General features: G+C 37.2%; 1 protein-coding gene across 2 annotated transcripts in view; it reads right to left on the reverse strand.

The window, feature by feature from the left end:
• Positions 1-25,117, reverse strand: part of LOC131061403 (phospholipase D delta) — a 233,213-nt gene extending 208,096 nt beyond the window's left edge. For both annotated transcript variants that reach the window (XM_057995056.2, XM_057995049.2), the window contains exons 1-3: positions 23,505-25,117; positions 15,034-15,150; positions 3,877-4,071 (exon numbers count right to left, since the gene is read on the reverse strand). In XM_057995056.2, coding sequence (XP_057851039.2) covers positions 3,877-4,071; positions 15,034-15,150; positions 23,505-24,479 — 1,287 coding nt within the window. In that variant the 5' untranslated portion in view covers positions 24,480-25,117. The remainder of the gene's footprint in view (positions 1-3,876; positions 4,072-15,033; positions 15,151-23,504) is intronic.
• Between the last annotated feature and the right edge of the window lie 270 nt (positions 25,118-25,387).

Here is a 25,387-nt window from a genome sequence, read left to right on the forward strand (position 1 = left end):
ATAGACTTGTTGATTCTATTGGTTCTCAGGAGCTCGCCATGACAGCTAGGAGTACTTCCATCAGTACTCTTTGGCATCAGCGATATGGGCATCTCAATGTCCGCTATCTCTCTCAGTTGGTTCGAGAGGATCTAGTCGTAGAGGATTACCTGAGATTCAAACTCATAATCATGGAGTTTGCAGAGCGTGTCAAGCTGGAAAGCAGCATAGGACTCCATTTTCAGATGGAGACGCTTGGAGAACATCCAAGGTCTTGCAGCTCATTCATGTAGACATCCGTGGTCCCATGAACACTCCATCCGTCACTGGATGCTGGTATTTTCTACTATTTGTTGATGATTTCAGCAGATGCATGTGGGTTTATTTTCTTAAGTAGAAATCAGAGGTGTTCACCATGTTTCAAACATTTAAGGCCTTAGTGGAAAAAGAATCTAGCTGTCAGATAGTCACTCTTCGGTCCGACAATAGAAGGGAATTTTGTTCTATAGAGTTCACCAACTTTTGTGCATCACATGGCATTAAGCATCAGCTTACCACACCTTACACCCCACAACAGAACAGTGTTGTTGAGCACAGGAACCGTACAATCACTGAGATGGCTCGGACTATGTTGGAGCATATAAATGTTCCAAAACACTTTTGGGCGAAAGCGGTCTTCACTGCAGTCTACCTCCTGAACCGGTCTCCCACAAAGGTTGTTAAGAAGATGACTCCAGAGGAAGCTTGGTCTAGCAGGAAGCCCAAAATCGGTCATTTGAAAGTTTTTAGCTCTACAGCTTATGTTTGGATTCCAGATGCCACGCACACCAAACTAGATCCAAAGAGTCAGAAATTGATGTTCATCGGCTACAATGACAACCACGAGGCATATCGGCTGGTTGATATAGACACTAATCACCTCATATTCAGTCGAGATGTAGTATTTGATGAAGAAAGCAGACCTTTTCAGCCTTCCTCTCCTGATTTGAGCACTGAGGATCACCCTCCAAAGGCTGTAAGTATGGGTGTTCGACTTCCCTTAGCTCCACCTGATGGGAGGGATTTAGTTGACTCTGAATTTGTGGGGTCTCCCAGGCATGACATTGCACCCCCTGACTTTCCTCAGGATCCTTTCGATCCACATCCAAAGGAGCTTGCTCCAAATATTCCAAGCACTCTTCATCATGCAGCACATGTTGGTACTTCTACTCTCTGGCCTAAGTGGTGGGCCTAGACCATTGGTGATCTTCATGATAATGAGCTCATTGAGGGTAGATCCGTTAGAGGTAAGAGCCAACAACACACAGTTAATTTTTTTCTTATGGCCAACATTCACAGTATCTATGAGTCTCAAACATATACATAGGCTAAAGGTGTACCTGAATGGGAAAAGACTATGGCAACGGAGCAACATAGTCTTCTGAAAAACAACACTTGGGTATTGTCTGATCTTCCTCATGAAAGAAGCCCATTGGTTGCAAATGGGTGTTTAAAGTCAAGTATAAAGCTGATGAAAGTCTTGATAAGTACAAGGCTCGGTTGGTGGCAAAAAGGTTTTCAAAGAAGGAGGGCATCGACTATGAGGAGACTTTTGCTCCCACAACCAAGATGAGTACCATTAGGCTTGTCCTCGCTCTCTCAACTCAATTTGGATGGAAAGTCCATCAAATGGACGTCAAGAGTGCCTTTCTCAATGGTGATTTGCAAGAAGAAGTCTACATGAAGCAGCCTCTAGGTTTCAAGGTTGCCGGTAAGGAACACCAGGTATGTAGACTACTCAAAGCACTCTATGGCCTCAAATAAGCTCCTCGTGCATGGTACATCAAAATTGATAAGTACTTGATTGATCAAGGCTTTCAGAGGAGTCCTTCAGATCCCAATTTGTATGTCAAACATACTAGTGATGATATTCTACTTCTAGTAGTCTATGTTCATGATCTCATCATTACTGGCAATGCAGCACATCTGATCATGCAGGTCAAACAGAATTTGTGTCAGCATTTTGATATGACAGATTTGGGACTTCTCCATTATTGTCTCGGTGTAGAGGTTTGGCAGATTGATAGCCACATATTCATTTCTCAGTCAAAGTATGCCAAGAGCCTACTAGATAAGTTTCAAATGCAAGATTGTAAACTTGCATCTACACCTATGGAGATAAAGCTCAAATTATCAGCCAAATCAGATTCACCTGTAGTGGATGAGTCTTCATTTAGGCAACTAGACCTGACATCAATTATGCTGTGAGCTATATTTCTTGCTTCATGTCAATCCCAAAAGTTGAACATTGGGTTGCAGCAAAGCGTGTGCTTAGATATGTAAAGGGCACTCCTGATTTTGGCATTCTGTACAACAGAAGCAAAGATCCTAGGCTGGTTGGTTTCACAGACTCGGATTGGGCAGGTTGTGTTGATGACAGAAAGTCAACTTCTGGGTATGTTTTCAGCTTGGGTACAGATGCAGTCACATGGACCAACAAGAAGCAACAGGCAATAGCTCTTTCCTCAACCGAAGCAAAGTATCGGAGAATTGTTAAGGCAGCATGTGAGGCAATTTGGCTACGTAGGATGCTTGCAGACATGCAAATGTCTCAACCAGGACCTACTCCCTTGTTTTGTGATAATCAAGGGGTTCTAAAATTAGCCAAAAATCCAGTCTTCCATGAGCGGACAAAGCATGTGGAGCTTCATTGTCATTTCATCCGTCAATATGTTGAAGATGGATCAGTGATACTGCAATACATTTCTACAGAAGATCAGACTGTAGATATCCTCACCAAGTCCTTGAGCCCGGCAAAGTTTCTCAAATTTAGAGGGCAGCTTGATGTGATAGATAGCATGACCATTAAGGGAAGGTATTAGAATATTTAATTATATTTTAGTCACCTATATTTAGTTCCTTGTTTAATGGTCATTTAGCTTTTTAGTTAATTAGCTTTTAAGCTTTATTTAGCATTTAGCTTTTTCTTTTTAGTTAATTAGCTTTTAAGCTTAATTTAGCTTTCACGCTTAATTTAGCGTTTAGCTCTTTAACTTTAACGTTATGTTCTAATTATAGAACATCATCTTGTAACCTCTATATATACGTGTATATCGTTCAATGTAATCATCCGATTATTGAATCATTCAATCAATTTATTTTTCAATTTTAAGTTCAACTTGGGCAATCCAGGGACATTATCTTCTTACTCTTTTATCCACCTTTTAGGCATTTGTAATATGTAATCTATCAATGTATCTCATTTTTTGTGCCAAAGATATCATGCTTGCTGTTGTGTAATGGTGAATATTCAATTCAAGGTTTCACTCAGAATGAAATAGAAAGGAAACTGGGAGAAATTTCATGCATCCATTGCATGCAAAATAAAGCACACGTAACAAAATCAAAGAACATGTGTCCAAGGCTCCAACGAATTATAAAGGTAATGGAGAGCACTTGTAAGAGGTCAACCAAACTCCAGCAAATGTACAGTGAGGTTTTGGTGTAATGATTATTTATTACCTTAACATTGCATCATAGTCGACCCATAAGTTCATTCAAGAACTACCAAAAAAATAGAACAGAATTGAAGAAAAGAATCTTCTATTTCTTGCTTTTGCTATTTTTTCGTAAATTTATAAAAATAAGAAAGTATATACCTTTCAAAGGGAAAAATGGCCAACAGTTTCTACTAAATATTCTTTACTTCATTTACTTAAAATAAGTAAAAAACAATAGCAAAATTAAAAGAGAATTACAAGTATTTTCCTTATTTAGGGTTGATAAAAATTTGACCCCTACAACTGCAAATACATATGAATACAAGCTAGCGAGATCTGTCAGCAATCAATTAGTGCATACTTTTGTTAAGAACAAAACAAGACAGAAGCAAAAAGGAGATCGAATCTGAAGGTTTACTGCAAATGTAGGATTGTGATAGTCATCCTTATGGGAAGTCTTCAGAGTCTTGAACAATGGATGCCTTGGGGTATCATAACGACCATCACACATGTCTAGCCCACCTATAAAAGAAATAAGCCTCCGATCATCACTACCAGTTTCTGCATCAACAATGACGATCTTCTGATGGTGAGTGTATAACGTGCCCACGACCTGGAAATACCAACAACATTCACCAAGAATAAGCAGAAGCATGACCATGAGGAAAACAAAACTTTATATATAAAATAAAAAATTACTTTTACACAAGATAATAGGTAATCACAAAAATATGATAATTGGCATTTTATCAGCACAATGAGCTCATGAATTTAGTGCCACTGCCCAGCAACATACTTCTATGATGTATCTGATGTGAATATGGGACTCATCTATGCTTGAATAAAAATTAATTTCATATATCTATAGCACTCAATCCTCTTTCCTAATTTAGGATTTGAATGATAAAAAACAGCAGTCTGGAATTCCTGGTGAATCCAAAGAAGTTACATGTATATAGACAAGAAATCTCGTACAAACAAGCCAGCCAAAGTAGTCATATTAATACTATTTTGGGAGAACACATAATTTAAATGTAGGATGACAAGGCAAGAGATGTTAGTTTTTTGACTAAAAGAAATATCTAGAACTTCACACGTGTTGTTCAGTTGAATGTAAACACACATACAAATTTCAATAGGTTTTAACACAGAGAAATGAACGCTATGGTAAATTAAATGCAAGACTTAATATAAAGCCAAAATCTCCACCTTCAAGCTAACCTGTAATACAAAGCTTGCAAATTCACCAAAACAATTTAACCCTCAACACACATAAATAGACATCTCAATAAAAGCTTGATAAGAAATATTGGCATAATAAATTTACTGAGTGAATGACAAATGTCGGATCACAATAATACTAAATAATTGATGAATAGCAACTTCAGCAATATGAAAGCGTGAAAATTATTATTGATAAAACTAGGTACAAAAAGGCAATTATTTATATTGTTTACTATTATGTCCCCTTTTCAAAATTAAAATTATTGGGAGTCATGTAACCTATTTCTTTATTTCTCATAGGCTAAGCGATAAAATTAGGGGAGAAAATTAATAATAATACCTTAAGTTTAGTCCAAGTAACCTTATTTTAAAACAATGTAAAAGAACAACTCAAATGTTATTATTATAAAGGGGGCCACCTAAAAGGAACATACTAAGGACTAATGTAATATTTTATTAGAGCGTTTTAGTTGAACACTTTTGGGAGGGAATTTTCAGATTGAAAATAGAATCCAAATAAATATGAGCCAAATGGAAATTATAAATGGAAGAGAATCACTCAAAGGAAAACACTCATTGTTTATTGGAACTAAATCATTTCTCAAAACTTGAGCATTTGTGTTCATCTTCTTACCCAAACCCAAAAACTTTTAGAGTACAAGAATTCAAAGGATGAAAACCCTCTTGGCTTCCAAGTAAGAGTGAAAGACAAAAACCCTTTGTTCTTTGAGGTTTTTCGATCCAAGAATCACATCAATGCAAAGAAGGTTGCAAATTATTTTCACCTTTTTGCTCACTACAATACTATCGCTACAATAACTTATCATTATGAAGAGTTGTAATGTCCCCTTCTCCGCAGTGATTAGTTCAGTTGGCCATTAGCCTATTTCGGAGGCTCGTAGGCTAGCCAAGAGCAGAAATTAGGGTTTCCTATTTTCTAGGAGGATTCTTTGGTGTTTTCAGGGGGTGCATGTGGGAGTTTGATAGTTTGGATTCTGGATTCCTTCTGAGTTTTCAGAGAGCTTCAAGATGGTTTGACATGCATCTGCATCGAGTGACTTTTTCGGAACTTACTATTTTTAGTAAGTGCGGCGGCTGCTCAGAATGTGGTTAAAATCACTTTGGAAACACTTACTATTTTTACCAGTATGTTATTTTTAGTAAGTACTATTTTTAGCAATTCTATTTTTACCAAGATGTCAGCAGGCCTGTTCAGATGGCTATTTCTGGTAGGTTAGTTTGAGCAGTTGGTCTTCCAAGCATTTTTTGGTGCTATTCTTGGCAAGGGTTCTTTAGCTCAGTTCAGTGACAATTTCTAATAGGGCAATTCTCTCATCTTGTTTCCCCATATCCTTGGAGCTTGTTTTGGCAGGTTCAATATTTGATGAAAAATGGTGTTTTAAATTAAATTATAACTTAAGGCAAAGGTTGGACGATTTATTTTAAAGGGATTGCTTAAGTTATATTGATATCCAAGTCATTTCCTTAATTATATATTGGGCAATTTATTGTTGAGGAAAAATACTTTATAAAGTGAAATATTAATAAGGCAAGATGGATGCCTTATGGAGAAATAAGTTAATTTTATAATATATTTCACTTATCTACCTTGGATGCCACATTATGATTTTAGTGTCATTTTTATAAAGTATATTTGCTCCTATGAGAAGGTCGATTTGGAGAAAGGGGAAATGAAATGTAATTTCAAAATAATGTGAAGTGAATGTGCATTTGGGTTTGGTGTTCATTTGGAGGCAATGTGAATTTGAATTTGGAGACACAAAGTCTATAAATAAGAGTGTTACACTCTTGTTTTTGGTATCCAAGAATTTTTATGATGAAATGCTGCCAAAATGTAGAGTGAAAGCTTCGGGGAATGCTTACCTCCTAGCCATAGCTTGATTTCTTGCTTGCAATACAGCAACTAGTCGAGCCAAAGACTGCTCTTCATTCAGAGGAGTGGATTGAATAATGTTGCAGATTTATACATTAGATTTCTGATTTTTGGGAGTGTTGTAGTGTGTTCTTGTTGCTAGTCGAGAAGTGTGCTGAAATGGATTTTGGGTCGCAGGTCTCAGTGTGTCATTCTCCTCATTCTGAGTATTTCATCTATCTTTCTTTTTAGTTTAGGCGATCATTTTGCAAGTATATAAAGCTTAAAATGGTGTTTTGGATTTTATTTTTGCAAAATCGTACCTTAGCTGGCTGTACCATGTGGCTGAGCGCTTTGGAATGTGTGCATAGATTATTGGGGTCGGTTTACTGTGTTTTGTTGTCATAGGAATGATCGCCTACCTCCTATTGATCATTTGCTTTCAGTTTCATGTCATTTGGTTAAGAATTGGGTGAGTTGTGAGTGTTTTAGTGGGATTTGGTGTTGCTGGTCTGTGTGTTTTCAGCATGCTGGGAGTATATCAGAATTAAAGTTTTTGGTGTTTGGAGTTAGTTTTGGGGCCTGTGAGTTCATTGGTGTGAAAAGCATAGAAACGGGACTCGCCCAGACTCAGCGAGTCTGAGTACGAGTCAGGCCCAACAAGTCCCAGGGACTTGGACTCGGACTCATCCGAACCTAGCGAGTAAACTCGCCAGACTCGCCAAGTTGGCGAGTTTGGCCCAAACTCAGCGAGTCCCGAGCCCCAGACTCGGTCGACATCCAACTAAGCTTAAAGACAAAAAAAAAAAATAGTTTGCAATGTTTTTTTTAGTCCGTTTTTTTATGTTAATTATCTTCTATTCCTAAAAGTGACTTTCATTTCATTCACTTGCAAAAAAAGGAGTAAAGTGAGTTGGGAAGAAAAACAAGGGTGCATAGAAGAAAAACCAGCAAGGAGGAAGCTCAAGTTTTCTTCAATTTGTCACATTGGAGCTGCATTGTGTTTCGATTTGGTGCATCAAGAGTTGGATAGGAAGACTTTGCAGCTCATTTCAAGCTTGTTGTAAGAGGTACGGTTGTTTTTTTTAAGATTAGTTTGTTTCTTGTATGCAAAAAATCCATTTCTATTCATTTATTTTGAAAGTTTTACATTTTCTTTCAAAATCTTTTGTATGTTTGTATGTAGCATGTAGTATGTAGTTGTAGTGTTGTACTATGTAGGGTTTGTAAATTTCTTTTTTTTAAAAGTAGGGTTTGACAAACCCTACTTTAGTTTTTTTGAATGTATGTAATATGTATTAATTTTATTTTGTATTTGTAATGTTTTATTGCAGCAAACTTCACTTTATTATTTGCTTCAACTTCAAGTTTCACAAAACTATCCTAAAATGTCTACTTCAGCTTCTAGACCCCCCATTAGAAAGGATCCTGCTTGGAAATATCATGAGGATTTTCCAAGGCAAGGAAAGGGGCAAACAAAATGTATGTTTTGCAAAACAATATTCCATGGAGGTATATATAGGCTGAAATACCATATTGCTGGTGTGCGTGGACATGATGCCGAACCATGCCTAAAAGCAATCCCTGAGGCCGTACGTGAATGTTATGTAATGGTTGAGGAGATTGAAAGGAAAAAGAAACAAAAGGAGGATCGAGCGGCCATTGGGAGAGAGACAGTTTTAGGAAGAGGGACACAGTTAGGTTGTGTTGGAGGCCCTTCTTCCTTACCTCCATATCATCCCACTCAGTTTGCTACTGCTGGTGCTTCCGTTTCTGCTTCTGCTTCTATAAGTGGCAATGCCACCGCCACTTCTCATGCTCCTACCACTAGTAGTTGTAGTGGGAATGTTACCATTGGACCTAGGATTCGTAAATCTAGGTTGGATTCCTTCTTTGTGCCTCACACTACTCCTGGGTCCCAACCGTCGCTTGAGGGCATGGGTTGGAACAAGGTCCATGATGCTGCTAAAATGGCAGTTGGCAGGTTTTGGAGCTACAACTGTATTCCATTCTTTGTAGCCAGGTGAATGTTTTACTAACTTTTATGTTTGATAACTTTGATTGTTTCAATTTTTATACTTAACTTATCTCATTGAATTTTTTTACTTATCTCATTGAGTTTCTTTGCGACAGGTCTCCTTATTGGCAACAAATGGTTGATGCCATTACCATATGCGGGGCAGGGTTCAAAGCCCCTAGTGAGAGTGATTTGAGGGAACCCATTTTGTCTCAAATGGTGGATGATGTGAAGAAGGATTTAGATGAACAACGCCAGACATGGAGCACTAAAGGTTGCACCATCATGACTGATGGTTGGACGGATAGGAGAAATAGAACTCTCCTTAATTTTCTTGTTTCTTCCGCAAGTGATTGATTAATTTTAGTTTCATATAGTCTTTAATTTTTTATTTTTTATCTAATGGTTTATCGAATGATCATTGACCTAGCTTTATTTTTTTATTTCAAGGGGCACCATTTTCATCAAGTCCATTGATGCCTCCGCCCATTGCAAGAATGCCACCTACCTATGTGAGCAAATAGAAGAGGTGATTGAAGATGTGGGTGAGGAGAACATGGTACAGGTGGTGACCGACAATGCAGCAAATTATGTTGCTGCGGGTAAACTTTTGATTACAAACCAATTTTGTTTGCAAATTAATTACTATCGTGTAGTTTGTACCTCCATTAATTACAATTTACAATGCAACAAATTATGTTGCTGCAAGTAGACTATTGATGGAGAGGCACCCATCTATAGTTTGGACTCCATGTGCTGCTCATTGCATTGACCTCATGTTGGAGGATATTGGAAAAATCCCATGGGTCAGGAGATGTGTAGAAAGGGCAAGAAATGTCTGCAAATTTGTATATAATCATTCATGGGTGTTGGCTCTTATGAGACAATACATAGAGCAGAAGGAGTTAGCTTGTCCAGGAATCACAACATTTGCCACAAACTTCCTCACATTGCAATCCATACTTAGGTCTAAGTCTACCTTGAGATGTATGATTGTTGGTGAGGAGTGGTCTTCCTCATCCTATGCTACCACCCCTGCAGGGAAAGATATGGCAGACTGCATTTTTGATGAGCAAGGCTTTTGGGTCCCTTGTGATGAGATAGTGAAGGTAATTTTTTTATAAATTCTACAATTTAACTTCATGTTTTATAACTTATTATATGTATTCTCTTATTTACTCATTTTTCTAAATTACACAATATTTTCAATTTTGCAGTTTGTTAAGCCCTTGGTGGTTTTGTTACGAGTTGCGGATGGAGATAAGCCTGCAATGGGCTATATATATGAGGGCATGGATAGGGCGAAGGAGGCCATCAAATTCGTCTATGGAGGAGATGAGAGCAAGTATGGTCCCATTTGGGAGATCATTGATAGGAGATGGCATCATCAACTTCATAGGCCCATCCATGCGGCAGCCTATTATCTGAATCCGGCATTCCGTTTTATCCCTTCTTTCAAGGCTGATGTGGAGGTCCTTAATGGGCTATATGCAATCATGGAGAAGATGGGACTTGCTAGTACTTCTCAGATAGACCTTTTTCGAGAGCTACAGTTGTTCTCAGATGCACAAGGGGAGACCTCTCATCTTGTCGCCAAAGACAGTAGAACAACTATGATGCCAGGTAAAAATAAATTGTAAGGCTTAATTTTAGTTTTATTCAATACTATATTGTAACTTGTTAAATGAGTTCATGAGTGAGACTGATTTTATTTATTTTTCTCATTTCAAACTCAGATCATTGGTGGAGCTATTTTGGCCCAGAGACACCAAATATTCAGAAGTTGACCATTCGCATCTTGAGCCAACCATGCAGTGCATCAGGTTGTGAGCGCAATTGGAGTATGTTTGAGCACATACACTCCAAGAGGCGCAATAGATTATCTGTGGAGAAGATGAATGATCTCGTCTTTGTTCACTACAACCTCCGCCTGAGAATGAGAAAGAATGCATTAGTTGACATCTCTCCTATCATTCTAGATGAGGTTGATCTTCAAGCAGAGTGGGCCAACGAGAATCAAACAGCTCCTGGGACTCCTACAGCTGTATTTAGTGATGATGACATTGATTGGATCGACCAGGTAGATATAGAGGCTGAGGCTGTAGCCATGGCAGAGGAGGAGTAGAGAGCACGAGCAGAGACAGGAAATACTGAGACTCAGAGTGACACAATTGTTCCTGATGTTGGTGAGCATGACACAGTTGTTCCTGATGTTGGTGAGCATGGGATGGTGTCACGCGGAGAGACTATGGCTGGTGAATCATCCAGGACCTACTTTAAATGCCTTCGCAGGGGGGCAGGGCGAGAGAGTGCACAGCCCTCTGAGCCATAGGCTTGTACACTTGTAGTTGTATTTACTATTTACAATTTACCTTTGGCATTTGTATGAAACATTTGATGATGATCATATGATGACATGGATTTTTTATTCCATGAGTTTTGTAATATTGTATACATTTGACAATATTTATATATCTAAGTTTGTTATTTTCTTCAGCTACAATTTGTGTTTATGCTTATGTGATTGATCATTGATGTATACTTGTGTATGTAATCAAATGAGCTGAGTTTGATGACGTTTTTGTGTCTTTAAGGTGTATTCAATAAAGGGTGTCTGAAACAAGTTTTAAATCTTTAAAAATCTCTAAATTTCTTGAGTTTTTCACTTTCCCGAGTCCAACCGAGTCTAGAGCCGAGTCTGACGCCGAGTCCCGAGTCTGGGTCCGAGTCAGCCTTGCCGAGTCCGAGCCGAGTCCGAGTCCCGTTTCTTTGGTGAAGAGAAAGGGCTTGGTTTCATTTGCAGTTGTTGGTCACGTTAATGCACTCGGTTCATCACTCTTATATGCTATGATTCATATTGTAATGTTGGTTGTAGTACTAACAGCAGTTTCTATTGTTCTTTCTTTGTCCCACTGCATAAGTGGAAGAGGCTGCCCTTGCCGCCTATCTTTGGAATAGTGATTTCCCTTAAATTGTAATCCATATTATGCATCGTAAAGCTGGTTAGTAGTACTAACAGCTATCTAATCGGATTATTGCTCTTAGTCCCACTGCATAAGTGGAAGAGGTTGGCTTTGCCACCTATTTTGAATATTGTAATACTGTCCTCCCGTTGCATAAGTGATAGAGTTGGTTGTAATTTCATTTCTAGTCCTCCCGCTGAACAAGCGGTTGAGTGATTGCATTCTTTAGTTCTTTAGCTTGTCCTTGGCTGGTTTACCACCAAGTGATTGCATTGTTTTCATTATCACGCTGTATAAGCGGAAGGGGTTGGCTTGCCGCCCGAAGATTGTAATCATTTTCAGTTATTGGCATCTAACGATCCCCTCAACACTGTATGCTCTCACCCTCTCAGATTGGGCTCTTGATGATCAGAAAGTGGAGGGTTACTTTCAGTAGCATTTGGTTTTCATTTCCTAACCATAACAAGTGTTGTGTTGGAGAGACCCGGATGCAGTCCTTATTGAGGCAGGTGGAGCAGGCCTTCTGAGAAGGCTACTATGAGCTCCGAAGGACACAGCATATGGCATCCACTGTTGAGGCCTTGCGCATAGCAACAGTGACGGCTTGGGAGGAGCTGGCTGCCAGGTTTCAGGAGGTTGAGGCTACATTGGCACAGACTCGGGCAGCAACGGACATTCTGGTAGTAGATAAGTCTGCCTTGGTTATGCAGCTGGAAGAGGAAAGGGCAACCAAGGCGAGGTTGGAGACGCAGTTAGAGGAGGAGAGAGCATCCCGAGCTCTGTTAGAGACTCGATTGGTTAGTGCACTGGAGAGCATCGACAGGAAGGAGAAGGAGGTGTTGGAGGCAGCCTATATGGTTAAGACTGCAATGGAGAGGCAGATGGTGGCGGAACAAGATCTAAAGAGGAGGACTAAGCAGGTGTACGAGCTACGTGGGCGATTGGCTTCCACCACTACACCACCACTGGCACCTTCTTCATCAGGGACGCCCTCTGCACCCCCTTAGTTTTTGATTTTGGGTTCTATTGTCACAATGTATTCCCTATTTTGTTTGTAAGTCATCCAGAGACGACCTTCTTTTTTGGGGGGAATGATGTTAGCGGTAATATTGTACGAGAATAAAACCGTAGTTAATTTAGTACTTGTCTTTGTTAGTATGGTAACCAAGGGATGGTAGTTACGGGTGCGACGATTGCCCCTCGCACCCCTCAGTGCCTTTATATACCATGGAAGGTCACTTGTAAACAGACATGATTGTGAAGGGAAATAGTATCACTTATATTTGCTTGATCTTATCCGGTATCTATGGCATTATTGTCTTTCGTTAAGCATTCCATCTGTATGTTCTAAACAATTCACCCAGAGGGTAAACAAGGTTGCTAACACATAGGAATCAGTCCAATAAATGAAGTCTCTATAAAGGTCTTCAAAATTATTTGAATGCCACTCTATCAATAGAGAGGCTAAAAGGAAATTAAATCCTAAGAATAAAAAATAGGCCACCACTGCAACCCTATGGCTTGCGTATGATCCACAAGAGGGGGGTCCCAATAAAGATGCCATTCAAGACTCCCCTACATATGATCTGGCCTATTTCTTGACAAAGAAGCTCAAGTATCTAGGGGGGAGCTCTCTTTCATTTGTAAAACAGTGTTCATTTCGTACAGTTCATTGAAGAAAAGAATACAAAGAAAATATGAGCTGATTGTGAGCTTTGATATGGTTTCTCTCTTCATCAAGATCCCTCTTGATGATGTATTTTGAAGAAGTGAGAAAAAAATCAGAAAAAAAATTATCCAGACAAGTAGAATTATGATTGCATGGCAAATATTATAAGCGGAAAGAGATGTGGAAATGAGTTGCCTTTTTCTCCTTTAGTAGCTGATATTACAATGGAGTTTCAAAGAAAATATTTGAGATCAACACCACTCACTAAAAAATGGTGGAAGAGATGCATAGGTTATAATAATTTATGTTAGAGTTGTCAGAAATATGAGCTTATGACATACTAGTGGCTCTTGAATAGTCAATGTGCTGGCATCCTATTCACCATGGAACTGGAACGATATGGTAACTTACCTTTTGTGGATATACACTCAATGAGAAAGGAGGATGGCTTCCTCACTCGTAGAGTGCAGAATATGCACATATACTTAAAGAGAGATATATTCATGTCGATTTATATCACTACCAATTACAAATAGACATACTCACAAACTTAGCAACAAGAGTGCAGAGAGCAGTTGATATCAATCACATGGACCAGAACTAAACACCTATATAATGTTTTTAAATTGAAAAAGTACAAGAGGAAGCAGACTATAGGTCCTTGAGGAAAGCTAGAGAAAGAAAATACACAAAAATTCACATAGAAAGGAGAATATAACGAAGGTTTGTCCTGCCAAATTCCAATAATCTTCCAAATTTTATATAATTAAGTTGTTCTTTTAGATTTATTCTTTCCAGTTACACAAGTTACCATCATGGTCACACTAAATATTTTAAGTAGAAACAGAATGCCACATATTGCTCAAAGTATTTGTTCCATCTGATTATGCATTTTGTTTTAATATTAAATAATTTCCTTGCCAAGAGTCCATCCTGTCATAAAAACCTTGCATAAATTCTTAAATCAGTGATGATGAACAAGCAGTTTTCATCTATGAAAGCTATTACTAGATTATATACTTATTACATGATTTGTGCATTATGATGAATAGACTTCCTTGTATTAATATGTGGTTATTTAAAAAGAAAATTGTATATCATTTCTACAAAAAATGAAAGGTTTAACAAACAGGCAATAACAAAAAAATGGTTACCTGAAGATTTCATTTCAGTGTCCGAACAAGATACAATATATCATTCAGCAAATTATATTTTCATGTCCCAAAATACATGTATGGAGAAATATAAGAATAGAAGTAATACAATTTCATATGTATTGACATCATATTCATACCATGAAAATTTCAGAAGGTCTCAAACTCTCAACTATGTCCTAAAACACCGTCTATAAGCTTCCTCTATGTTTATATAAATTCTACATAAGAGAAACATAATTTAAAATGCATTCAAAAACTGGTAGAAGTTCAAATGAGAAGGACACAACTTGTATTCAACAACCAAGAGTTGGAAGTTTACTGCTATAAATGACAAGACGATGGCATGTGTACTGTGTCCTAACTATTAAGCACAAGCAACAACATCACAAGCTTGTTACATGACTTTTTGCATTGCTTGGGTACAGTTTGCAAACATATTTATCTAGTGATCTAAATATAGCATGTCATTACAAGTAAGCAATTTATTTAAGCTAGAATACAGTGGCCTACATCGTATTAAGAATTGTTAAAAAATGATAAACAAGAACAACAATCTGGAAAATTCCAAAGATGTTAAATAAATCTCAAATATACATGGACATTCCTAATATTAGTTTATATATTTGATAATTGACATATACTGTCTTGGAAATGGCAATCATTTCAACTTACTTGTTGTTTAAACCAACTCAGCTTACTGCTAGCATAGCGAGGTGAAAGCACACAATGAACAGAAGAATGATTGAAGAATTTCCGAGTTTCTTCATCATGTGTTTGCATGATTCCATCCTGCAATAAGCACAACAATACTTATATTTCCAGCTAGCTCTAGTAGATAAAAACAATATATCAAAAAATTACCACTCAAATCATTACAATCATTTGCAAAATTGGAAAATAAGTTCCATTAAAGGTTCATTTCACTGAAAAAATGTAACTTTATATCTCACATGAATATATAACATTAACTCATAAAAATTACTATTTTATAACACCAGGTTATCCAGAACAATTCAAATAAACAAATAATATTAACTTGTAAAATAACTATTTTACAGCACCAATTATCCAAAACAATTCATGTAACATGAACTACAGTATAAGCTTCTCCTTCAAGTAACATGGACAAATACGTGTGTGTGTGTGCGTGTGTGTGTGTGCGTGTGTGTGAGAGAGAGAGAGTGTGTGAGTGAGTGTGAGTGAGTGAGTGTGTGTGAGAGTGTGTGTGTCAGAGAGAGAGAGAGTGATTAATTGACCTCTCTTTCTCCCCACTCAATCCAAAATCCATACTATGTGCCCCACTCTCTACCAATCCCTAGTCCTAATACCCATAATTCATTGGACTCTACACTTCCTCCCATTTCATATTTACTACATTACCAAATGTATTTTTTCCCTGACTTAACAAAAAAAAATGTCCTCTTCCCTCCTCTTATCCTAAGATTGTCGGTAATCTAATTGGAAAAGAAAGAAAACATACGTGCATGCACACGTATCTTATTTCTCTTTTAATTTAAGTTTTGATGGTATTTTTCATGGGACGGCTATTTTAATTATTCTCTACCTGATTTCCTTTTAAAAACCACTTCTTACTCCTTTCATTCTTTTGCCATTTTGTTGGCCAAGGGTAGAGAGTAAAGGTTGGTTGGAGAGATTCTCCTATGAGATTGTTTTGAAATGCCTTAAGGAAGTTACTTTTTAAGAAAATATCCTTTGTTGGCGGACACAGTGATGTTTGTAGTTTTAACATTTTGAAGGTACAAGTTGGCTATTCAATACTCTGATTTCTCTGTTTGTGGGGCATCATTAAGGATGTGTATTGAAATCTTCAAGAGACTTTATTGCAGGTGCTGTAAGGTTAGTTATTTTCATCTTTTGGACACCAAAGTTTGCACATCAATTTTTTATTTTTCAATCAAGTAAAGAGGCATTTAAAGAGTCAAGTTTTAATTTTAGTTTTAATTGACAGTGCAAGTTAAGGTCACAATGGATGCAGTCTGCAAGTTTGTTGACAAAGGCAATGTTAATGGAACTCTGTTGCCTCTGCTCTTATCCCTTTCTGCATAGTACTCCAAGCTATTTAATGCTTCTACACTCCAGGAGGCCAAGGCCTTTTTTTCACCTTTGCATTAGATCAATAGCAGCCTACATGGTTTAAATCAGGTGTTGTTGCCACTTGTGGTGTGCCCTCATGTTATGGAGGTGATGGATTGTTTGATCCAAGGATCTGTTTGTATTTTGATATTGATTGTTATCCACTGTCTTCTATTGATAGCAAAAACCTTGGCTGAACCCATGTAGATAGCAGATATTTTGGATTCCTTGGAGGTGGAAAGTTCAAATCTGAGTATGCCCATGGGAAAGAATTAAGACCCAGAGCAGTAAAAGTGTGTTTGTGTGTGCAACAGTTCTTTGAAGGAGGCAAGAGATAAGGATGAGACAAATATAAATTATACAGCAAGGAGAGAGCCATTTACTTACCAAAGGTGTTTCCAAAGGTACAAAAAAATGGCTTCCTTCCCCTCTTGAACTTCCAACTTTTTCGAATGGAAAAAGAAAAGCCTCAGGAAGAGGGGATTGAAGCTGCAAAAATGGAAAGATATGCATAAGGGGAAGAATGGTGAACGAACAATATCTAGTGTTTCCTTTAAGGATATTCATTATTTGGAGATTTGTAGCCCTTTCTCAAGTAGTTAGACCAGATGTGGGAATTAGCAAATCATCTCCCACTTTGGACTGGAATGTTAATGCCAAAGAGGAAGGCTTGGCTGAATCAGAAAAGAGAGAAAGGCAATGGAAGGAAGACTAAACTTGAGCTCTAGAGGAAGAATGACTATTAATTAAGAGGGAGAAAGGAATTGATAGAGACAGCATAATTATGCAGAATGGGAACTTTGGACTCAGTTGAAGAAGAAGAATCTGGTTAAAAGAGTGAAATTTCTAGATAAGTAGGCTTTGAGAGGTTAGCAAGGTGGTTTCCAAAGGACCAAAACTATTAGGGAGAAGTTGAACAAAATTAATTCCTCCCAAATTCTGGAGGAAAATATTTGCAAGGTTGAGAACACAAAAGATATGTCCACGAGTCATTAATAATTATTGGTTTGCCTGCAAGGGAAACTTAAGGTAGTCTGTTTGGCTCATTCGCCTTTAGATAGTAGGGCATGAGAACTTATTCTTGCTCTCCTAACTGTGGCAATAGTCGGGGGATAGAGGGAGAGGGGATCACTTCTCTCACCCACCCGTGAAGAGGATTGGTGCGGTTCAACTACTGTTTACATTAACTGTCTCTACAAGTAAAAATTACCAGGTAACTAATGCAAAAAAATTCAACTACTTTAAAGATTACAATGTAGAAGCATCTTACCTCTAGAAAAGCATAAAATTACTAAAAAAAAAATGGGTGAAAAATGCTGCATAAATAATAACAATTCAGATTTTAGGCAACCACTAAAGAAAAAAATTTTACTAAGTTGCAAGTTCTGGTATAGATCCTGGTTCAGGTTTGTGGATCCAGCGAAGACAATTTCAGGTTTGGGTTTGTTTTGGGCCCGTCCATACAAAAAACATGTAAAAATCATATCTATATGCAGCCTAAAAGCATGAATTAAGATTAGAATATCACATAGCATCATATAAACAACAAAACAACCATAAACTTGAGAATGTCATTTAAAACATACATGATAAAAATTAAATATTATAAAATATTCATTGTTCAAACTTCAAGTTCAATATTAAAATAATAACATCTACTTCGACAATGAGTTTTAAACTTTTAATCACCAATATCATCATCAACATTGACATTAGATGATTTAGGAACATTAGATAAACCACAAGGAACGCCACTGCCACTTCCACTTCCACTAGAAGTGTGTTAGCTTTCAGACTCAAATGCAAAATGTTGGGAAATGGAAGCATCCAAGTCTGTCACCTTTATTGTAGTCATGTTGTTTGTGATGGAAGACACAAGTTGGAATGCACAGATATTAAGTTCTATGTTTTTTTTAGTGCAATCTATTACGCTTTACTAAGCAGATAAAAGAATATGTGCTCTGATTTCTCTCAGATGCAGATGAACTAGCTACATATGAAGACAAAGTAAATAAATAGTTAAAGTTGTACATTATAGAAAAAAAAAAATTTTAAAATTATAAATGAAACTGAAAGTTAAAAGTTGAAACTTTAAAGACAAAACAAATTATAATAAAAAACTAATTAAACTTACTTGTGATAAAACTTCGATTGTGAGGAGTTGTAGGTGTTGGAATTGTTGGCCATGGAAGTACCACCAACTATGAGCATCCTTCTTAAACCTATCACAAAGAGCCTAAATACTTTGACAATTTGAGTACGCAAAATCAATGAACTCACTTGTGACTATATCTCACAATTCAACTTCAGAAAAAAGTCTACGTAATGCTGCTTTGTACCCTTCAACGACTTCAAAATCTCTATATGGGGGAACCCTTGTTGGCATAGAAAGAATCTCACTACTGTAGTACTTTGGAGTCAATGCAAAGGCAAGAAGATGTAATGGGGTAGTCATTGGGTAGTCATTTTGTTCTATCTTTCTTCAACAATTGCATGCACTTGTTTAACAAAAGCTTCTTCAAGGTCTTGCTCTATTGCATTTATGATGCTCTTCATCTTCTCAATCATTGAATCAATGCCATCATATATCTCTCCCATGCAAGCAGTCCATGTTAGTATAGCAAATCATGCTCAAAATAGGCTCAGCGAAACTAAGGAGATACTCCACACAATCCCACTATGACTCATCTAATATCATCTACTTAATTTTTGTTGCCCTAGTAGAGTTTCTTTGCCTCCATATTGACCAATTTTGGCTAATCACCATGCTTGAAAGTGTCTCTCTTTCACAAGTTATCTCAAAACGATTGTGTTAAAGATAAAACAGGTCTCTACAACCTATTCAAAAAACATATATAAAATAATTAAAATTTCAAAAAACAAACTTTAAAGAAGAATAAGAATACACAATCAAAATATTAAAATGTTAAAATCTAATTCTGATTCACTTACCTTCAATAGCTCCAATTTTGAAAATGACATAAAAATGCTTTGAGACATGTGATGGTTGGTAATGAACATTTGGACGTTCTCAGCCTCTGCATACAACTCTTTGATCCAACAAATTTTATTCTCAATCTTTTGTAGCATAAGATTGATATGTGAATATTATTCCTCAACCAACAACCCAACAGCTCTACAATTCTTTGTGTTGTCCATAATGACTTGAACAACATTACGAGGTCCCACTTCCTCACTGGTTGTGATGAGAATACCAATAATAGATTAGCTGTCTTTCACCTGCCCCTCACAATCCACGACTCTCAAAAACATTGCCCCTTTAGGGGACATCATTATGACATTGATCAAAGGCCAATTTTTTGTATCTTTCCACTAATCTAAAACAATCGACACACCTATATCAACCCATGAATCTTTATGGGCTTCACTGAATCTTCAACGATCTTGACCTCTCTTTCCAATAAGGTGCCATGCACCCTCTCATAACCTGAGCCCTTGTACCCTTTTGGAGCCTCATTAATTTTTTTAACAATCTCTTGTCAATATGATGAGCAAACAACATTGAAAGACAACCCATTTGCATATATACATCTTGCTATGTGTTGGTCAACAATGTCTCAACTATCATTTTGAAATGCAATTTCCAAGGGTCCCTTTGGTCTTTCGTTTGTAGTGGGTTCTTCACTTTCAAAATGAGGAGAGGACATAAATGGATGGCTTTCTACCACAACACTAGGATTAGATGGGGGCATTGTGGGATTCATTTCCTTTAATCTTTTTTTTATTAAGGGGTGACTTGATTAATAGCTTGTCCATTCATCAGTTGTTCTTGCTACATAATATATCCTATCATTGTCTCTGATGGAACATGTACATAATCCTTTCCAAGGCAAGTTTTGATGCCTTGCCCAAGTATTCCACACAAATAGGGGCTTTCATCAACTATACGAACTAGAATACCTAACATCAATTGAAAATCCAAATGTAACTCCCACCACCTAGAACCAATTGTATCGGATCTGTTTTGAATTTAAGTTGAGTTGTGGAGCTAGAATTAGCTGCCATTGTCATTCCTATGGCAAGAAATGTTGTAAACATATTCAAAACAAAAAAATTAATACCAAAAACAATTATATAGAACATAGCTATTTTGAATCTTTGATACATTCGTGGAAGAATGGGAAAAAATAGATAAACAAATCAAAGAATTTGTTTCATGTTTGTAAAACAAAAATGGAGGAAAAAAGTTGAAAAAAACTTACCTCTTTGCAAAAACATACTTCTATGATCTTCTAATAGCCAATGAACACTTGTAAATGCATAGGAATGACAATGCATTCATTGTAGAACCTTCAAAGATCAATCTTCAACTTCCTTTATTGATTCAACAAGCAAAATCAATGTTCAGCCTCTTGGAATGATATTTGTTGATTACAAAAGAAATGAACTAAAATGAACATGTTTTGATGTTTCGTGTGGTTAAGAAGTCACTTTTAGGGTTGAGGAAGAATTCTAGGACACCCAATCAATGTCAGATCAAAAGGAAAAAAAGGAAAAAGCAAAAAAAAAAAAGCGCAGCTGCATTGACAGGTTCGCCATGGTGCATTTGGGTTTGCCCCAAACAAACTAAGTTGCTTAAAGCCACATCCTGGCTGAACCCGCAAGCGAACCAAACCGGTACTGGAATCTGGTTCAAACCAAACCTAGATCTGGTTTGTCCACAGGCAAATCCGATAACAAAGGATTTTAATGTTACATTATAGTTACAAACAAGAAGAGGGAGTCAAAAGGGCAAGCAACAGTCAAGTGCAATAGGATGAAGAGAGGTGAAGAGGCAAATACTTTGCCCATGCTGACATCTTTTTCCTTTCCTACATGGGTTGTTCCAATTCTCTAGGGCCACAACTATTCATATTTGATGTTCAACGACCTCTCATTGATCATTTGTGGTCATTATCATTCAAGAAACCTAAAAGGTTGTCTCATTCGGGAGTACTCTAATGCTAGTTAAAAGAGAACAGAGGGAATATTACAAAGTTTCTATGAGGCACAAGAGCAGAGTAGGGATGGAGTTTGCGGATTGTTGAGACAACTCTAATGTATCATTCGGCAATGTAACCTCTATGCATTGGCACTGAAATTACTGATGGGTGCTAGCAGCATACCCTTCGTCAATTTTTTTACCCAATTGGGTTTTCTATAGCTAAAAAATCGTTGCTATGTGTTCTTGAATATAGTGTACATTGTTTTCCTATTTATCGTTTTGTTTAATTTTAAATATTCATAGTGTTGAATGTCAACAAACCATTTGTTCAATGATTTATGAGACTTGGACATGTAGAGCTAACGTAAGAATCCATATTTGATGCACCATTAGGTTTATAAACCCAATGTTTATGAATCGGTTATAGATATTGTTGTAAGTAATTGCCCATGCAAACCAAAGATTACAAGTAGTTTCCAAATGACTTGTAGTTTGTCTCAACCTAGAGTGCTATCTTCCTACTATTACATCCACAAAACATCGAAGATATCAACTTGCTTTTTCAAAAAATTAATAAGACCTAGAATTTAGAGTAGTCCAGGTTTTTCCTGGCTCAATTTCAAAAAAAATAGCAATTTGTGTGAAGTAGTTCACAGAAATAAATAGTCCCTGAATTCAATGTATTTTTAAAGGTCATAATAAGTCTTTTTGCAGTTCTTGTTGATTGATATGGCTTTGGAAACCCTTCGTTAAGAAATTGAATCTATTTTTAATTTTTTTGGAGTTATAATGTACATTTTTTAGACTGGAAATCTCGTTCAGGGGACCAATCTCACAAAAACTAAGTAACTCACTCAATGTTTTATATACAAAATACCAAACTATTCAAGTATCCTATTCATGAAATACAAAATCTGCTAAACCAAGTACAGATAAATGACACAAGTATAACAACGAGAAAAAAAATTAAGATTGCTACCAAAGAAGTATAGGTAAGGATAACACGGTCAGCCTCACAAATGATTAAGCATCAAGGAAGCTCCACCCAAGAATAATTATATTTGAATCTTTCGGTAAATTGCACTTAATATTAAGTTCACCTAAGTAGTTATTTTATTTATTGTGCAATCAATTTCATTTCAATCTTTCCACATCCTCGATATTAGATTTTGTTGTTATCTGCATTCTGCACCATCTGTATGTTCGTTTGCAGTTTTGTACCTGTCTTCATTCACCTCTAGGCTTATGATTGAATTCTCATAGAATCCTACAGAAACAAAAGTTATGCTTCAGTCCTTCTTACTAATTTTTCTTCTTCATCTCTTTCTGTCAGTTCTTGCCTCCATATTTCAAGATCTTTTTGCTAATCAATTTTGTGTCAGTGTTTTATATACCTAGAAATTTCCCATTTGATTCGTCATGATTTGTGTAGTAGTAATCTAGCACTTATTGTGAGATTAGTTGCTGGCACATAAGAATCCGAACGCGTAGCTTAAGAACAAACTTTGAAGCCATAAATAAATAGACATACCTCAGTGGCCCACGATTTGACATTTAGAGTGCTTGTGATTCCTTCAATATTATAAAACTACAGGATTGCCTCTATAAGGACAAGGCATGGAAGACTGTAAACCACTAATCGCTTCAATTTTGTACTTAAGCTTCTTCAATTAAAATGAAGAGAAGTCATGCCGAGGTGGCCCAAGCTTGAAAACTTAAATTGCCTGTGAATGCTAAAAGAGTATAAAGCAACAGGAATGCTGCTATAAAGGTTAAGGCATGAAAGATTGTGTACCAGAAAAGTCCACGTCCGCATCTCAGGAGCAGAACCAGGGATTTCACATTTTGTAATCAAACCTTTTTCAAAAAGAAATGAACAGTAGTTGAAAAATAATTCATTTACACAATTTTCGACAAATCTCAGGCACATCCCAAGAAACTTAGGAACATAGAATGCGGTAGCCAAAGTGGAAACCCAAATGGCTTTAAAATGGAAAACATAACATTATAAAGAAAAGATTGTCATATGAAGTTTTGCCATCCCATACTAGTTGCATGACACGCACTCACGTAAGAAAAGATGGGTTTAGGATAGAAAACATACCGTTTTAATGAACAGACTGTCATGTGAAGTCTTGTCATCCCATACAAGTAACAGGACGCGCAATCCTTCCTGAGACTTAAATTTGAGAAGCTCACCCAAATTCAAATTTCCTCCGCGCGGCAATGGCCTTGTGTGCTCCCTTATAAGCTTAATTTTGGTATATATGGACCAACCAGCAATGTAAACCAAGTGGTGTGCTTCTAATATGGCATGGCACATATCCTCCCAGCAATTTTTCCGTTCAAACAGCCTTCCATCCTGTAGTTTAATATTCAGAAAGGAATTATCCTCCCCATGAGCATCCTGATAAAGAGTAATCATCCCACATTTTCGAAGTGGGAAATAAGTCCGAGGCACTCCCTGATAATTGGGGCCAGAACCCACGCCTAATCCAAATAAAGGATTATTTTCCGCCGGAGAAAACTCCATTGCAATCCTCAAAGATGCATTGGGCTTTGGAGGCAGTCCATTGGCACCAAGCACGGGGAACCAGTCTTCAATCTTCTCGCCTCTTAAAACTCTCTCTGCAGAAATTGCCACAGTCCCTATAAAATCTGCTCCCATCAAGTCATCGTCTTTAACAACGAAGCGCACCTCGTCCACTGGATGGGCCACTTGAATTACGAAATGTTCATTCCAGATTGGATGCTGGCAATTGTTTATCACACGAGTTTGAGCCACTGTAGCATCAGCAAGTTGTACAGAAACATAAGGATCACTGGTAATAATTTTGCGATGCTCACCGTGGCCCTTTAATTTGTAGAAGGGTTTCCTACAGGCAGTAAATATTGAAAAACATTGTCTCAGTCTCTCGGAAAAGAGATCCATGTTAGGTAAAGCCCGGGCTTGAAAAATCCACACATCTAATGTTCCGTGCAATATAACTTTCCTATCTTCCGTGGAAAAGCTGTCACTGGTGCTTAATTCTTCATTGTGAATAGACTTCAAATCAGAACTACCCACCATCGTCCCCATGTTTTAAACCTAGAACAGAACCAGGGCAGCCTTTGGACACTCGAAATTAAATACTTAAGATTGCAAGGCATCTACAGCAGACCTTCTCCATGGCTACAATTCAACCTACAGCCTAAACCCAAGTTTCATGGCTTTGCCCTTACAGCTTCCATTAAAACCAGCTTACTATCTTCTTTACTTGAAAATTCTTTCAATATCTTCAAGAAGTTGAAATCATTTTCTCTTCTATTGCTTTAAAGGAATATATTTTTAAATTTAAAGACGATGGAAGCGCCCCCCTGAGGCTCAATTTATCGGGTCTTATATGCAATTTTTGAAAGTTACGTTTCACCACCCCAAACCAGGAAAATTCAATGCCATCTATAAATTCCAGAGAACTTGCATGCCACATTCGAGAAAATTACACTGGCCCGCTCTTCAAACCCTGAAATCTTTTTAAAATTTTGAAATAGTAATCTACACAGACGTTGGCGGTTCTCTAATGGCTGAACGTTTGAAATGTTTACAGAGAATATGCGGTAAATTATGCTCATTTGAGCATTTCACTGCAACGTTAAAATTTCAAAACCACCAAATTCTTTTCCTTCGTTTGGAGCATACTTGCTTGGTTTTTTTTCCCTGTAGTAATTAGCCTTCGCAAGTGATTAACACACATGAAATTTATAGTTTTGGCGGTCACCGAAACGTCACTAGTGGGAAATAATACCACGTGTTCAATGCTAATGGGAAATCAAAATATGGAGAAGGACTAGTTTATAATGACTTCTCCATTAAGTATAAAGTAATTTTCAGTTCAGAAAAATGAGGAGTCCATTATGAAATAGCAAAAAGTTATTGACAGGTGGATGTTAAAAATATCCTATTTTATTGTATGCTAAATATCTTTCTGTTTTGAAAATCATGAGAGG

This window comes from Cryptomeria japonica, chromosome 2 (assembly GCF_030272615.1).
Source record: "Cryptomeria japonica chromosome 2, Sugi_1.0, whole genome shotgun sequence".
Taxonomy (NCBI): domain Eukaryota; kingdom Viridiplantae; phylum Streptophyta; class Pinopsida; order Cupressales; family Cupressaceae; genus Cryptomeria; species Cryptomeria japonica.